We start from the raw sequence: 17,280 nt of genomic DNA on the forward strand, positions 1-17,280 counted from the left end.
ACTGTGGTGCCCAGAACTGGACACAGTACTCCAGGTGAGGTCTGACCAGAGCAGAATACAGTGGCACTATTACTTCCCTTGAAGTAATATGCCTCCACTGCATATTTTTCAGCACTAGGCGAAAACGTCCCTCTTCTCCCAGGCCTTTGGACAATTGCTCAGTCTACAGCCTATTAAAGCAATGATTGTGTGTGTGTCATTTTTATTATCATCTGTTCACAGATTTGCAGAGTGGGAAGGGATAATGCAGGTCACATCGAGCCTAACCCCTTGCAGTACAGGAATCAGTGCTCTATGTTGCAAACGTCCCTGAGCTCTCTTTTGAAGGTCAGTATATAAATTTAATAAACAGTAATAACAATAATCACCATCCCTGCCCATGGGCCTGATGTTTGGGTCCAGCTGGGATAGCTCAGTTGGCGGAGAACAAGACTTAATCTCAGGGCTGTGGGTACCAGCCCCACATTGCTCAGAAGATCCCTGCATTGCAGAGGGTTGGACTAGATGGATCCCAACTCTACCATTTTGTTAGTGTGGGCCTTGACTTTTCAGATCTGGGTTAGCCAGCCATACTCTAAGGCTCCGGAGCTTAAAATAGCATCTGCTCCGCCCCTTGAAACTGCAGAGTAGAAGCCTAGATTTCTAGAGTTGGAAGGGAACCGAGGGTCATCTAGTCCAACCCCCTGCAAAAGGAACCTTTTGCCCAATGTGGGGCTCGAACCCCACAATCAATGCTCAGTACACACCTGGGAGCAGAAGAGCGAGGAAATCCAACACCCAATAACTCCTCTGGCCACACAGTTCTGCACAGAAAAGGCCTTTATTGTCAAACACAAAACTCAACTAGTAACAAAACATTTGGGCATCGTGCGTGTATTCCCCCTGCCCCCCGGCGGTGAGGCAGTCAGTCAAACGTAATCCGGAAGCTGCGCTCCTGTTCCTTGCGGCGGCTTTCGCAAACCTTGGTCACTTCCTCTACTTTCCTTTGCAGCAGGGCTGAAGGCGGAATGACAACAAGGAGAATGTCAGAGGGCTGAGCATCCCAGCATGCACCCCTGGAGAGAAACCCCTGGCAGAGCAGACTCTGTCCGCCTGTGGCACAGCAGTCGCTTCCTCCCCCTCCCTCGCTGGAAGCACAATGGGGCTGAGTGGGGTGTGTGTTTCTAAAAGGCTGCAGCCACCCCCACCAGCTCAGTCTGGACTAGGAATCTCAAGCTGCATCGGGCTGCAGCTCCACGGCAAATTGCATTTTCTCCCACCAGCAAATTCACTGGGCTGGAGCTGCAGTGGGCTAGGCTCACGCGTGCAGAGCACCTGTCTTGGGGTTCAGCCCCCAATTGCAGCATCTCCACAGGGGGCTGGGAGGGACCGCTTCCTGAAATCCTGGAGAACCACTGCTGCCAGTCAGTGTTGACAACACTAAACTAGAAGTGCCTATACTCCTGGGGCTGTCCTTGTTGTGCTGACCCTCCTTCCCTGCCTTGTGGGAAGGGGGCTATTGGTTTGACTTGCTTTGGTTTGCATTATGCATTTTGTGTTTTTTTTTCTTGTGTTTTTACGCGGTGGCCTGCCCTGTGATCTCTGGATGAAGGGCGGTATGCAAATTAAACAAATAAACAACACAACATCTAACAGATAGCTAGTAAAACCTGAGCAGGAGATGGATTTCACAGTCTGGAAACCCACAAAATGGACCCTTCCCCCCCAAATATGAGGCTGTGATTCCCCCCCCCCCAGCGGTTGCCATGTTTGCTGCAGAGGATCTCAACATGTGCCAAGCAGATAGCTCAGTAGGTTCGAGCACAGTGCTAATAACATCAAGGTGGCAGGGGTTGATCCCCGTATGGGACAGCTGCCTATTTCCCTGTCTTGCAGGGGGCTCCACTAGATGATCCTCAGGGTCTCTTTGAACTCTATGATTCTAGGACAAGGATTGCTCCTTTCCCACCTTGATGCTTCACTTTAGCCCAATGGTTGCCATTAATTTGATTATGAATTGATTTCAGAATGTACCGTATTTTTCGTCCCATAGGACGCTCCTAGTTTTTTTGGGGGGAAATAAAGGAAAATTTTTCCTTTATTTCCCCCCCAAAAGCAGGTCGGGAAACCGAACCAGGTCGAGGAACAGCGGGATGGCGGCGCTGCGCCTCCCTGCTGTCCCCCAAGCTTGTGGGGCTGGACCATGTCTCCCCGGCGCGAGGGGCGCTCTGCATCAGGGCGCCCTGCCCACTGGGCGGCAGGCTGCTATCCACAGCGTGGGGAGCTTTGCGGGGAACTCCTGCAAGGCTCCCCACGCTGCGGATGTCTGCCGGGCGCAGGGGGCGCTCTGCTTCAGGGCGCCCCTCGCGCTGGGCGGCAGGCTGCTATCTGCAGCCTAGACAGCCCTGTGGGACCTCCCGCAGGGCTGCCTAGGCTGCGGATGTCTTCCTGAAGCCTGGAGAGCGAGAGGGGTCGGTGCGCACCGACCCCTCTCGCTCTCCAAGCTTCAGCAAAAGCCTGCACTCGCCCCATAGGACGCACCCAGATTTCCCCTTCATTTTTGGAGGGGAAAAAGTGCGTCTTATAGGGCGAAAAATACGGTATTTCAATTAATAGATTGTGATTTTATGTAAATGGTGTTACTTTTACTGTTGTTAGCCGCTCTGAGCCCGGCTTCGGCTGGGGAGGGTGGGATATAAATAATAATAATAATAATAATTATTATTATTATTATTATTCTCCTCTCCCTAGTCAACCTGCCTCAAAGCAGCTCATCTTAAAACTGAAGGAAGGACCCTACGACTCCCTAGAAAGGAAAAGTGCCAAATACCTGAATTCTGATCAATCCACTGGAGGGAGTCCATGTGCGCATTCAGAATCTTGCAGATCTGCTGAAGCTGGAAGAGATTAGAGAATGTCATGAGTAGTTGCCGACCCCGGTCTGGATCTCTCGAAGCCCTTGCAAAGACCACGAGATCAGCACTCACGCCGGCAGTCATTTTTCAAGACTGAAGGATGTTGATGTTCTGCAGGAAAAGTTGAGCCAGGAACGGCACCATCGGAAGGGAAACCGAGCGTAACTGCCATGATTTAAAAAGGAGGCCTTTGCCCAGCCCAGGCAGGTAGCAATGTACTTTGGCCCCAAGATGGCAGGTTGGCAGCAGTCCGTTTCCTGCTCTGAGTGGCCCAGCTGTCAGTGGGAGAGCACAGAGCCCTGCCTGGGCCTGCAGAGATGGCTGTGCTGGTCCTGCGAGGCACAAATGTGGGTGGAAGAGGAAGGCAAATTCACACAGATGATGTCTTGGTGTCCAAGGGTACTAACCCGCCTCCCCCCACCCCCGTCTTGCTGAGGCACATCAAGGCTGGTGGTGCGATCTGCTCAAGGCAGATATGACTCCTTCCTTGAAATCACAGAATTGGGAGGGACCCCGAGGGTCATCTATTCTAACCCCCTGGAATGCAGGAATCTGACCTAGAGCATCCGTGACAGATGGGCATCCAACTTGTTTAAAAACCTCCAAGGAAGGAGAGTCCACAACCTCCCGAAAGAATTGTTGCACTGTTGAACAGCTCTTAGGTGTGCTCTGAAAATGTGATGCAGCAGCAGCAGCCAAAACAAAACAAAACAAGCTATGGTAATTGTATTCTAGGCTGCATCAATAGAAGTCTGGTGTCCAGATCAAGGGAAGCCATAGTCCCGCTCTATTCTGCCTTGGTCAGACCACACCTGGAATACTGTGTCCAGTTCTGGGCACAACAATTTGCGAAGGACATTGACAAGCTGGAAGGTGTGCAGAGGAGGGTGACCAAGATGATCAAGGGTCTGGAAACTAAGCCTTATGAGGAAGGGTTGAAGGAGCTGGGTATGTTTAGCCTGGAAAACAGGAGACTGAGAGGAGATATGATAGTCATCTTCAAAGATCTCAAGGGCTGTCACACGGAAGATGGAGCAAGCTTGTTTTCTCCAGCTTGTTTTCGCCAATGGCTTCAAGTTGCAAGAAAGGAGATTCCAACTCAACATCAGGAGTAATTTTCTGATTGTGATAGCTGTTTTGACTGTGGGGTGGAAGGTGGTGGACTTTCCTTCCTTGGATGCTTCAGTTGAGGTTGGATTAGATCAGGGTCCCTTCCTAGTCTACAATTCTATGAGTCAGGTGAAAGCAAAGCAGGCCAGCCTTGAAGAACGGGGTTTCGTGCTCCTGAAGCCTGGCTGTGCTGAAAAGCACTGCTGAGCAAGGCCACAGCGGCAGACAGCTGCCTGGAGGGGGAAGAGCAGGACAGAGCGGTCCTCATAAACCAGGAAGGAGCATCCTTGGAGAGACTCTTGGCCCTCTCCTCTCCTCCTCCCATGCATCTCGTCCAGTTTGTACTCACCGGGTCACTGGTGTCAGCAGGGCCTCCAGAGGTGTTCAGGTGCTCAATAATATCTTTCAGATCTTGGGCCATGCGCTTCAGCTGGGCATCAATGTTCTCTGCCAGTTTGTACCTGCAGCACAGGAAAACACGTTGTCACAGGTATCAATCTCCCTCCTTCTCTCTCCCCAGGGAGCCTGCCAAGCCAAGGCCAAACACTTTGGGGGGGGGGGAATCCTAAAGGCTCTTCAGCTGCCATGAGGGACCCTTAAACCTCTCCCATGGAACTGGCAGGCATGTGCAAAGCTGTGACGATCAAGGGGAGCTGCTGGGTTTCCCAGTGGACTCTAATCTTCTTTACGGGACTGCCTCTCCTGGTCTGCGCCGCTGAGGACCTTAAGGTCCATGAATAATCATAGTTTAGAGGTCCCGGGCCTTAAGGAAGTTAGATTATCCTCCACCAGGGCCAGGGCCTTCTCAGTGATGGCTCCGACCTGGTGGAATGCTCTGTCCCTTGAGACCAGGGCCCTGCAAGATTTAACTTCCTTCTTCAGCGCCTGTAAGACAGAGCTATTCCACCTGGCTTTCAACTTGAACTTAGCCTCATATTTTATTCCCCTTCCTTCCCTTTCCCACCCCTTTTTATGAAGATTACCTGTTCTGGGATCTGACAGCTAATTCTCCCCTGGTCTCCTCACTGGCCCAAATAGAACTAATTTAGCCAGCTAGCCCTGGTGATCATCTAATGCTTATTGGATGGATTTCCCCCTTAAATTGATTTTGAATTCTGAATTGATTGTTCTTCACGTTTTATGCTGTATTTTATGCTGTTCTTTGTTGCACCAATTAAGAGTTTTAAATTTGTTGTTAGCCACCCTGAGCCCAGTTTTTGAACCGGGAAGGGCAGGGTATAAATAAAAATTTATTATTATTATTATTATTATTATTATTATTATTATTAGGGACTGAGCAGAAGCACCCTTAGGAGACAGCTTGGTCTTCTGGCTTAAAAGTGGATTCTGCAGGAATTGCGGGACAGCACCCACCTCCCAGGCCGAGTCAACATGCTCAGAATTATCCAGAAAGCAAATTTCCCCCTTTAGAATGGCTCAACATAGGCTGATCTCCACAGCTGACCTCCAAACCTTTGCTTTTTATTTCTAAACTTGTCTACCTGGGGACCACCCGCAGACCACGCAACCGGGGCTCCACCACTGCCACCCCTGGCATCGTCTTACGTCTTCTCCCGTTCCTCATCTGCATGTTGTAAGTAGACGGTCCCACTCTGCTCCTTTACGGACTCTTCCAGGGGCACCAGCAAGTCCTCCAGCTCCTTTTGCTGGGACAAAATGAAATCTAGTTCTTGGTCCAACCTATAGAAGGAAAAAAGGGAAGGAGGGAGGTTATAGATAAGCAGGCAACATGTGGCAGCATTGTCTGGGAGAAGAACTCAGGTGGAATTCAGGCAGGTTAGCCAAAAAGATATTTGCACTTTTGGCTGAAGTCAACCTGCGGACGCCAAAAGGGCCTCCTCTTCAGGTACCGGCACACACAGGGAAAAAATGGTTATTTTGGGTCACCTGGAATAATTGTAATGTGATTTGATAGGAGGGAGGAGGGAGGTCAGGATCTGGCACATGGGCTAGATCCTGCACCCCACCCCTGTACTACAGAAAACGAGGAAGACGCCGACATCTCTATTAGCTGGTGCTGAAAGGAGGTGTGGAGAGGAAGCGCTTCTGAGGAAGGGCTCCCTGCCCAAGACAGCTTCTCCATCTAAATCAGCACAGTGGTACCTCAGGTTAAGAACTTAATTCGTTCTGGAGGTCTGTACTTAACCTGAAACTGTTCTTAACCTGAAGCACCACTTTAGCTAATGGGGCCTCCCGCTGCGTGATTTCTGTTCTCATCCTGAAGCAAAGTTCTTAACCCAAGGTACTATTTCTGGGTTAGTGGAGTCTGTAACCTGAAGCGTCTGTAACCTGAGGTACCACTGTATTATAGAACTGTAGAGTTGGAAGGGACCCTGAGGGTCATCCAGACCAACCCCCTGCAATGCAGGAATCTCAACTCAAGCATCCGTGACAGATGGCCATCCACCTCCCAAGGGAGTCAGTTCCACTGCTGAACAGCTCTCACTGTCAGAAAGTTCTTCCTGATGTTGAGGTGGAATCTCCTTTCTTGGCACATGAACCGCCTTCTGCAGCTCCTTCATCGCGAGAAGCGAAGTTACAGGGAACCAGGCAGAGGGCTTTCTCAGTAGTGGCTCCCGTCCTGTGGAACGCCCTCCCACCAGATGTCAAGGAAATAAACAACTACATGACTTTTAGAAGACATCTGAAGGCAGCCCTGTACAGGGAAGTTTTTAACGTGTGTTGGTTTACTGTGGTTTTATAATTATTTATTGGAAGCTGGCCAGAGTGGCTGGGGAAGCCCAGTCAGAAGGGTGGGGTATAAATTATGACTGTGGGACTGAGGGGGGCTGCTTCCAAGACCTTTGCCCCTTGCAACGTCCCCTGCCATTCACAAGCATCTCAAGGCTTCCTTCACAGTACTCAACCTCCCGCCAATAACATGCTCCGCAGCCCCTTTTCCCTCTACCTTTTCTGATCCAGTTTCACTTTTTCCACTTCTCGGTGCAGAGACGTGATCTGTAAGGCAGAGACAGGGTTTACAAAGTGGGACGGGAATCTACAAGTGACAATAAAAGCCCCAATCTTTTTCGAGGGACAGTGGGAAATCAGGGCTTCGGGAACACTAGAAAAGAACTGGCTGAAGAACACAATGAGCAAAAAGGAGTTAGTGCAACGCGCTCTCTGTGGGGCTTCCTTCACGACGGATACGGAAGCTGCAGTTAGTGAAGGATGCTGCAGCACGGTTGCTGACAGGAACGAGGCTTTGGCAGAATAGAACACCTGGGGTCAGGTCTGCTCTGGTTGCTGATCTGCTACCAGGCCAAGTTCAGAGTTTGTAAACTAACATTAACACTATTAACTAACACTGTTCACTGATAGGAAGGCGGAACAACTTGGGACCAGTTTACCTATGAGATCACCTTGCCCTCCATGTGCCCACTCAACCGCTTCCATCGGCAGAACTGGCACCATTGTAAGTGCCACAGAACATTCCATTTTTCCATTTGGCAGCACCCACCTTTTGGAACACCCCGCACCCTGACACCAGGGACACCCCCTTCGCTGTGCTGTTTTCGGCCCTTGCTAAAAAACAGTTTCACTTAGGCAAGCCCACTGAAGCCTGCAGAGTGCTGACAAGTGTTTTGATCTGTTTTCAGCTGATTGCTTATTTTAATGGCTATTTCAATGCTTTAAATACTTGTTTTCGCTCAGAAGTATGCTCTTTACTATGTTTCAATCACTGATGTTCTGTAATGTGTTTTTAATTTTGTACACCACCCTGGAATCTTTTGATAAAGGGTGGTATTTAAACTGAAACAAATAAAGAATATTAATAATGTTACTGTTCTTCCTTTGTAAACCACTCTGAGTGGTTCCCCCCTCCCAAAAATTGAGCAGTGTATCCTTTTTTATTAAATACATAAATATACAGAAACTGCATTTTTTTTTTTGCTGTACAGTAGTACCTTGGTTCTTGAACTGAATCCATTCCGGGAGTCTGTTTGACTCCTGAAAGTTCGAAAGCCAAGGTGCGGCTTCCAATTGGCTGCAGGAGCTTCCTGCCCTCGACTGAAAGCCGTGTTGGACGTTTGGCTTCCGAAAAATGTTCACAAACCGGAACACTCACTTCTGGGTTTGCAGCATTCAGGAGCCAATTTGTTCAGGAGCCAAGCTGTTCAAGAACCAAGGTACCACTGTACTGTTAAGGTTAAAATTGTGTGGAAAGAGGAAGCTTAGTTACAGCCAGCCCCTGCATGTGCACAGGAGGCAATACCTTAGCTCCCCCTCTGACCTAGGCAGCACAGCTCCCTACAAAGAATCTTGCCGGCAAAATGGGTCCCTACCTTCTCCCCGTTTTCGATCAGTTTCCTGTCCCAGGCGTTGACTTGGGTGGCCTGCTGGAGGAAGTGCTTCTCCTGGTCCTCCAGCTCCAAGCTCCACTTGTTAACCAGGCTCTCCAGCTGGGCGTAGGTCATCGACGGGGGAGCCCTGCAAAGACAGGAGGAGTGTGCTGGGTGGCGAAAGAGCTGAGCCAGCCCACAGCTCCACCCCCATGCGGGGCTCAAGGAGGGAGACCTGCATCCAGCAAACTGCTATTCCTTGCCTCCGTGGGGGGACTCCATTCTACACCCCCCAAACTCATGGCTTGCCTAGCATATGGCAATCATCATCATCATCATCATCATCATCATCAGCAGCAGCAACAACATTTATACTCTACACATCTGTCTGGGTTTCCCCAGCCACCCCGGGCAGCTTCAAGTATGTATAAAAGCTTAATAAAACATCAAACATTATAAACTTCCTGATTATAAACTTATTAAAATTACAAACATTATAAACTTCCTTTCAATGCCTTCTAAAAGTTGTGTAGTTCTTCCCAACTCTGAGTTAAAGATAAAAGTCCCTACCAGAGAAGAATGACAAATCAAGCTGATGGACTATGCTGAGATGGCAAAGCTGACTAGAAAACTCAGAAACCAGAAGCACAAAAACTTTACAAAAGAAAGGGAATTTTTTATAAGCTATTTAGGAGACCACTGTAAGCAGATGGAAACAGGAGTAGGATTCTGATTCATTTGTAGTGTAAAAATACTATGGATAATATGGTCTGATATAATAATTGGAGTACTTATGAATAAGCAGGTGCAGGTTCTTAAAATGAGACTCCATGGAGGGAAGTCCCGAGATTCAGAGACTCTATACAGATATATCTTTACCAGTTTGTGTTTATTTGTGCTTTGTATTTGTAAAATCAATAAAAATGTTGTGAGTTTTTTAAAAAAGTTGTGTAGTTCTTTATCTCCTCGACATCTGAAGGGTGTTCCACAGGGAGGGTGCCACTACCGAAAAGGCCCTCTGCTTGGTTCCCTGTAACCTCACTTCTCGCAGGGAGGGAACCGCTAGAAGACCCTTGGAGCTGGACCTCAGTGTCCAGGATGAACGACGGGGTGGAACACACAGGGAACTTACGTGACTGTTGTGGTGCCCGCAGTGGACGTGGAGGCCACCGAAGCAGTGGTGGATAGAGGCTTCAGGTTCAGCATGAATCCCGTACTTGGGGTGGAGGCGATACCTGCAGAGAAAACAAATGTTGGGTCAAACCACAGCAGGAAGTCAACAGGGATGCAGGGCAACAGAGTCCCTGCTTGGAGCTGGTCCCAGGATGGGAGACTCCTGGGCCTGACCTCAGCTGCGATGGAAGAGCCAGGGATGGGAAGAGGAGGCTGCCAAGGCTGCCTGCCCAGCATGCTCCGTGGCCAAGTGAAAAACCACAACCCCTCCTATAGATGAACTCAATAGTGCCCACTTGTCACTAAATGCAACCAACAGAGCTCAGGACCCCTCTCTCATTATCAATAAAGATAAATATATAAACAAAGGACCTTCCCATGTGATACAGACACAACCCCCTACACTAACAGTAGGCAATAGATCCCTGCTCCCCCTCTCAACCCGCCTCTCTTTTCCAACCAAATGATGTCTGTGACAGGTGTCTCTCACTAACTGTGAAAAAGACTCTGTGAGTTGATGATAGATGTACCCTTCCCTGTTCATCTGTTTGCTTTGCAACACAAAAAATAATACAGTCATACCTCGGGATAAATATGCTTCAGGAAAAGTATTTTCGGGTTGCGCTCCACGGCGACCCGGAAGTAACGGAGCGTGTTACTTCCGGGTTTTGCCGCTCGCGCCTGCGCACACCGTCAAAATGACGTCAGGTGCAAGTGCTGAAACGCGACCCGCATACACGCTGTGGCGTATTACGTTTTATTCAGGATGCGAACGGGGCTCCGGAATGGATCCCATTTGCATCCCGAGGTACCACTGTAGTTAACAACAACTAATTAAAAGAAAAATATCCACTCCGCCTTGTTAGCAATCATTTTCGCAATGGCAAAAGAGGAGGTAGCATCAGATGAAGGAGCATTTCTGACATGGAGAATTTGGGGCTGGGGTGCAAATACCACCCACTTGCCCTGCCCAGGAATCCCTTTTCTTCAGGGTCTCCAGCTCTGGCAGCAGGAGGAAGAAGAGCGATTGACCCTCCAGTTCATGTGCAGACAGTGCTGTGTTACTCAATACTGCATGAACTCCAGAACCATCAGTGGCCCAGGCAGGAACTAGTGTAAAAAGATGCGAGCCAGACAGACTTCTGGAGCCTGCTACGTGGACAATCCATCACACACACACAGTTCCACTTCAACTACAGCATCCTCCCTCGTTTCCTGGTACTGCTGGCTTTGACCTGCAAAGCCCTAAATGGTATAGAACCAGTATATCTGAAGTTGCCAGCTCTGTCTCCAACGTAATCTTGCCTATCCGCAGCTTTCAACCTTGGTGTCTCTGCTATGCACAACACCCCCTTCCAGGAGCACGGCTAACTGGGATGTGGGGCAGGGTCCTTCCTAATGTGGCACCTTGGAACCCTGCAACTCCTTGCCTAGAAAGATTCCGTTGGCTCCTTCTTCCAAGCTTCAGGAAAGACCTTTTCATTTCACCAAGTTTCTAGCGTGGGTTAAAATACGTTTGTTTTTTTAAATCCCTGTTTCGATGCTGAATTGCTCTGTTCCGTAAAGCTGATCATAGCAACGTAAACAGCTTTACGAGCTTCACAAATTGTGAAAGCTGCAGAGCCCTTCAAATAATATAACGACAGCAAGCAAGAACTCCACGGTGCCTGCAACATTCTACCTGATAGCTCAGTCGGTAGAGCAGGAGACTCTCAATCTCAGGGTCACGGGTTCGAGCCTCACGTTGGGCAAAAGTTTCCTGAATTGCAGGGGTTGGACCAGATGACCCAGATCATCCCTCCCAACTCTATGATTCTATGATATTCTAACCGAAGAGCAAAAGTCAGCGGCTGTTGTGTGTATCCTTACCTTCCCTCCCTCCCTCCCTCCTATTTTCTCTTTTGAGCCTTACTGGTTGCTGCGGGGGCTCCTCCCACTGCAGTCGCCGTGGCCGTGGGTGCTGTGGCTGTCGTCCCAGGGGCTTTTGCGCCAAACCCTAAAGTCCCAGCAGGCGCCGTCCCCGTTGAGGTGACACCAACTACAGAAGGAAGAAAACAAGAGCTCCTGAGTGCGGTTTGGCAAGGCTGCCTCCTGCTCAAAAGAACAGCCCCGGCAGTTAAGTGGTTTGGCGCAACAGACCTTTAGGCAAAACCTGGTGAAGTACAAAATATCCTGGAGTGAGGGGGAGAGAGAAGTGGTCCGTTTTGCACCGTCAGCAGGCAGTGGGCAGAGCCAAGGCTGCCCAAGCCCCACTCTTTCCACTTCCCCATCAAGAAGGGAGGCAGGGCCCCAAGTCGCTTACGTGAGAGGCCACTAGCAGACGAGGCTGGCGCAGAAGAGCTTGCAATGGACGCAAACAACGTCGGCCCGGACATCCCGAGGATGGAGTTCACAGCTGTGGTAGAAGGCGCCGTGGAAGTTGCTGCTGTACCTGCTTCGGGGAAGAGACGCATTCTGGGTTCAGTTACAACCAGGAGGAGGAGAACACACTTTCCTCACGGAAGATACTTAGCTGGTAAGAGCATGAGACTCTTAATCTCAGGGTTGTGGGTTCAAGCCCCACGTTGGGCAAAAGATCCCTGCGTTGCAAGGGGCTGGACCTGATGACCCTCAGGGTCGCTTTCAGCTCTGAAGTTCTATGATTCTATGCACCCGTCCACAAGGCCAAGGAAGACACAGAGTCGGCCTGGTGGCGGAGCAGTTTTCCAAGAAGTCAAAGGCAACTGGAAGTTCTCACAGCCCCTGGCCCCCTGTTATGGCCAAGTAGGGGAAGCAGCTGCCGCCACCACTGCTGCTATGCCAGTCCCTGTGTGCTAGGTGCTGTACAAAGAGGAGAACCATCTACTCCCAGACACACTATGCAAAGGCACAAGGCTATGGCAAAACTTGGTGAAGGAGCTGTGGTGATGCGGGAGGAGAAGTTAAACAGCAACTGTAGAAAAAGAATGGGTGGTGGTTGTTCAGGGAAGGACAGGGAAGCGGCAGTGGTGAGATGACAGCAGCAGCTTGGCGGGCAGAGCGTGTCCAAGAGCAGAAGCAGAACACGGGGAGGAAAAGAACCAAAAGGCGGCTGTGGCAGATCGGCTTGGCCGGAGTGTGTGTGTGTGTGTGTGTGTGTGTGTGTATAAGCACAAAAGGGAACAGGCAGGATTCGGAGGGGAAGGTCTGGAGCTTGAAACAGAGAGTGAGGAGAAAGGCCCAACTGTGCCAAGGTATTTCAGAGTTAATTTAGAAGGCCAGCAAAGCAAGGAGGGACACCAGCACAACTGACCTGCCCTATCTCACTTCACTTCTTAGCAAGAACGGCCCAATTTTCCCCTTCCCGAGGCACAATCGCCTACCTCCAAGTTTCGCTCCAAAGGACAAGGCTGGCCCCTGACCGAGCGCTCCTGTGGAGGCAGAGGTGGCAGGTGTTGACGTCAGCAGCCCAAAGCCTGAAACTGGAGCTGGAACAGAGAATGGTTAAGAGAAGCAGCTATCACCTTAAATTCCTTCTCCAGTCTGTGCTTGAATAGAATGGCATCTTTGGGGCAACGTGAGACACCGCTGCATTATGACTCAGCCCTTCACCTATATACAATTACCTAACTTTGCATATGGAGGGCAAGCTTGCAAGGCAACTTGTCTACAAAGAAACTCTGTCTTGCCAGAAGTGCTTTTGCACAAGGGATGGCATCTCACCTGTTGTCTGCGCCCCAAGGCCAAACGCCACAGCTGGCTGCGCTGTGGATACCGTGGTTGTAGTAGGGCCGGCCGCGGATGCAGGAACTCCGAACGCCAAGCCAGTGGAGGCGGGTGCTGCTTGCTGCGTCGTATTCCCTATGGAGCCAAGGCTGAAGCTGGGGGCCGCAGCCTGCGTTGCTCCCACGCCTCCAAAGCTGAAGCCTCCGGTTGTGGCAGGCTGGGTAGCGGTGTTGGAGCCGAACACAAAGCCGGAAGGAGCCACTGGCTGGCTGGCAGGGGCACTACTGGGTGTGGATGTGCCCAGTCCGCCGCTGCCGAGCCCAAGCGCCCCCGTAATGCCAGCCGATTGTGTTGTGTTGGTGCTGCTCAAGTTCAGCTTGGGGGCATTTCCCCTAAATAAATAAAAAAGAGCAAAAGGGTCCAGGGTGGATTTTGGGCAGATATTCAAAGCATCCCAAGTTCTCTTGTGCCATTTTTTGGCTGCTACTTCTGCATCATTTCATTTCTGACTAAAGTCTCAGGGTAGGTTGTTTGCCCATTTACCACAGGATTTTTAACATTCCAGCTGAGCCCAAGAAGACTGGCAACCGGCGTTAGGAATTAGCCAGGCACCAGGTGCATTTTGCGACTGGCGCGGGTCCAATTGAGACCATTTCCATCTGGCTGGCCCCTCCAGTTTTTGGAAGGAAGTAAGCAGAATAACTTATTCATTGCATTTATTTCCCACCTTTTCCTGCAAGGAGTAGAGTCATATCTTGGTTCTCAAATGGAATCCGTTCCAGAAGTCTGTTCAACTTCCGAAAACGTTCAAAAACCAAGACGCGGAAGCAGCGTTGGACGTTCAGGTTCCAAAGAACGTTCGCAAACCAGAACACTCACTCCTGGGTTTGCAGAGTTCAGGAGTGACATTCGAGTCACAAGGCATTCGACAACCAAGGTATGAATGTACATGGTTCAGCCCCCTCCTCAGTTAATCCCTACAATGACCCTGTGAGGTAGGTTAAGCGGCTGTGAATGACTCCAAGGCTTCCTGTATGAGTGGGGATTTGAACCCTAATCTCTCAGGTTCTGATCCAACTAACCACTACACCACTCTGGTTTCCTGGAGTTCTTCTGCTACGGGGCAGCTCTAGAAATTAAGGTCGTCAATAAATATGGGGAAAGCCAAATGTCCCTTAGAGAAGGATCTGACATATTTTCCTGGAAGTTTGCTTTATTCTGCATTGTTTTATTTTATGTTAATGTACTGCCAACCGCTTTGAGATTGTTTGCTTTAAAATGTAAAGCAGTATAGAAATTAAATTATTATTATTGATAATAATAATAATTTAATTTCTATACTGCTTTATATAATAATAATCATCATCATCATAAAAAAATCTCCAATGGGAAGGAATGGTGCCTAGACACACCATTGTGGTGGCTGTAACCTAGGTTTAAGGTGTCATTTGGTGACATTGCTGGGAACCACCCTGGGCACCAGCTCCCCCACCTAAGGCTATAGATTGTACAGCACAGTGGTACCGTGGTTCTCAAACGCCAAAAACCCGGAAGTAAGTGTTCTGGGTTTTCAGAAGCCGAACGTCTGATCCTTAGGGCTCAACAAGCCTCCCACCCACATGGGATTGTGCCAACCTTACCCCAGTGTGAACACATTTCCAGCAGCAGCCGGTGCCGACGTGGCAGGTGTGCCGAAGCTGAATCCAGAGGTCTGTGCCGATGTCGCTGGGGGAGCGAAAGAGAACAGGCCTGCAGGCTGGGTGCTTGCTGGGTTTTGAGCAGGTGTCCCAAAACTGAAGCCTCCTCCTGTGGTGGCTGAAGAGAAGGAGAACCCCGCGGGGGCTGCGCTGGCTGCGGTTTTCGGAGTCCCGAAGCTGAAGCCTCCCCCAGGAGTGCCAGGTGTGCCAAAGTTGAACTGGCTCATGATGATGGCTGTGCTCCTGTGAGGAAACAGAGAAAAAGAGCTGTCTCGTTGGCTCCAGGGCTGATACTGATCTGTGGAGGCTGGAGATCTCGGTGGGCGAAGCAACCCCAGAGCACAAGAGGGGTGGGGTGGGGTGTTGAAGCAAAGGCAAACTGTTTCAGAAGCTTTGCAAATGCCACCTTGGTTACAAAGATAACCCCACAGTAAATATGGGGGGGGGGGTCTAAATGCCCCTTAGAGAAGGAACTGAAATATTTTCCTCAAAGCTTGTATTTGTTTTATTCTGGATTGTTTTATTTGAGGTTTCAATGTGATGCCAACCACTTTGAGATTTCCCCTTTAAAATATAAAGTGGTCTAGAAATGGATACTACTACTACTACTACTACTACACTCTAGTGGGAGTGGAAAAGGTGCTTAGGCATACTGCTGTGGCAACCATAAACGGTTTAAGGTGCTATTTGGCGATTAGCTTATGCATCTGAACGGCCTTCTCGGTAGCAGAACCCACCCTGTGGAATGCCCTCCCGTCAGATGTCAGACAGATAAACAAATATTTGACTTTTAGAAGGCAGCCCTGAAGGCAGCCCTTAGGAAAGTTTTCAATGGCTGATGTTTTATTGTGTTTTTAATGCTGCGTTGGGATCCAGTCAGATGGGCCGAATATACATAATAAATCACCAACATCATCATATAAGTTTCTAACATTGCCCACCAAAGACCACCAGTGTCGAATCAATGATTCTTCAACATCAACTTTGTTGGACTGGTCATGTTGTTCGGATGCCTGATTAACGTCTTCCAAAGTGACCACTCTATTCCAAACTTAAAAATGGTAAGATTAATGCTGGTGGTCAACAAAAAGAGGTTTAAAGACTCTATGAAGGCAAATCTAAAAAAAAAAAAGTAGTATAAAGACCGACAACTGGGAAACACTGGCCTGTGAGTGTTCCAATTGGAGAACAGCCTTTACCAAAGGTGTCATGGGCTTTGAAGACGCTGGAACTCAGGAGGAAAGGGAGAAACATGCTAAGAGGAAGGCACACTTGGCAAACCCTCACCATGATCAACCCCCATCCAGAAACCAATGTCCCCACTGTGGAAGGACGTGTGGATCCAGAATTGGCCTCCACAGTCAATTATGGACTCACTGCTAAAACCGTGTTTATGGAAGACAAAATAAATCATCATCATCATCATTCCCTGTTTTTAATGTCTGAAGTTTTATTCTGTTTTTAATGTTCTGTTGAAAGCCGCCCAGAGTGACTGGGGAAACCCAGCCAGATGGGCCGGGTAGAAATACAGTGGGTACCTTGAGTTAAGTACTTAATTTGTTCTGGAGGTCTATTCTTAACCTGAAACTGTTCTTAACCTGAGGTACCACTTTAGCTAATGGGGCCTCCTGCTGCCACCATGCGATTTCCGTTCTCATCCTGAAGCAAAGTTATTAACCCGAGGTACTAGTTCTGGGTTAGCAGAGTATGTAACCTGAAGCGTCTGTAACCCGAGGTAATAATAATAATAAATTTTATTTATTTTATTTATACCCAGCCCTCCCCAGCTAAGGCCGGGCTCAGGGCGGCTAACAAGCAATAATAAAAAGAAGTTGAATGAATACAATTTAAAAACAAGATTAAAATACAACATTAAAACACTGTAAGGGAACACTGTAATAAATTATTATTATTATTATTATTATTATTATTATTATTATTATTATTATTAATATCATCATAATTTCTAACGCTCCCCACCCACTACTTCCAGCCCGTCAAGTTAAGGGCTCCAGCGACCAAAGGGAACCGTCCTCCGTGGGCGCCTCATGCCAGATCTCGCCGCAAGGAGTGGATTGACTTCGACTCCATACCTGAGCTTCTAACCCTGCTCCTCCTCCTCCTCCTCGTGCTGCTGCTCTCAGCGCTAACGGCAGTCGTCTCCTGCGTCCGCGAGAGGGTCTTGCGGGGCCGGCGAAGAGCAACTGTCAATCTCCCCTTCCCTCCTCGCCTCACCTCTCTGGCGGCGTCTCCTCCGCTGCGCGGCAGTTACGCTCCTCGGCCGCGCGTCCCTATGACGCGATACCAGCGCCCGTCCCGCGCGGAGGTTCCGGCGCCTCCCGATGTCGTCTTGGCGCTCCTCCGCCAATGGGCGCGCCGCGTCCTCCTTGCACCCGCGCAGGCGCCATCGGGCCGTTG

At 49.5% G+C, this 17,280-nt stretch overlaps 1 protein-coding gene across 4 annotated transcripts; it reads right to left on the minus strand.

Annotated features, from left to right (window-relative positions):
• Window positions 1–801: 801 nt before the first annotated feature.
• Window positions 802–17,279, minus strand: LOC310701463 (nuclear pore glycoprotein p62-like). Of its 4 annotated transcripts, none has more exons than XM_083492370.1 (13): window positions 16,956–17,279; window positions 14,806–15,105; window positions 13,163–13,557; window positions 12,823–12,927; window positions 11,784–11,912; window positions 11,394–11,519; window positions 9,441–9,543; window positions 8,312–8,456; window positions 6,934–6,983; window positions 5,571–5,705; window positions 4,354–4,465; window positions 2,810–2,876; window positions 802–996 (listed from the first exon to the last, which is right to left on the minus strand). In XM_083492370.1, exons 2-13 carry the CDS (start codon window positions 15,087–15,089, stop codon window positions 905–907), a joined length of 1,743 nt encoding a protein of 580 aa, XP_083348496.1. In that variant the 5' UTR covers window positions 15,090–15,105; window positions 16,956–17,279; the 3' UTR covers window positions 802–904. The 4 variants fall into 4 exon arrangements, with proteins under 4 accessions (XP_083348496.1, XP_083348493.1, XP_083348495.1 ...); XM_083492367.1 differs by having other exon boundaries at window positions 11,784–11,915; window positions 16,956–17,190; XM_083492369.1 differs by having other exon boundaries at window positions 11,784–11,915; window positions 17,098–17,121.
• Window position 17,280: the final 1 nt, after the last annotated feature.

The sequence above is a fragment of the Podarcis liolepis genome, assembly GCF_965112155.1.
Source record: "Podarcis liolepis genome assembly, chromosome: 2".
NCBI lineage: Eukaryota > Metazoa > Chordata > Lepidosauria > Squamata > Lacertidae > Podarcis > Podarcis liolepis.

Excerpts from the sequence above, each read along its gene's own strand:
- LOC310701463 (XM_083492367.1), bottom strand. The coding sequence starts at position 15,089 with ATGAGCCAGTTCAACTTTGGCACACCTGGCACTCCTGGGGGAGGCTTC. Across the intron at positions 13,558-14,805 it reads GGAAATGTGTTCACACTGGG|GGGAAATGCCCCCAAGCTGA; the intron begins GTAAGGTTGGCA and ends TTATTTATTTAG. Across the intron at positions 6,984-8,311 it reads TGATCGAAAACGGGGAGAAG|ATCACGTCTCTGCACCGAGA; the intron begins GTAGGGACCCAT and ends TCTGCCTTACAG.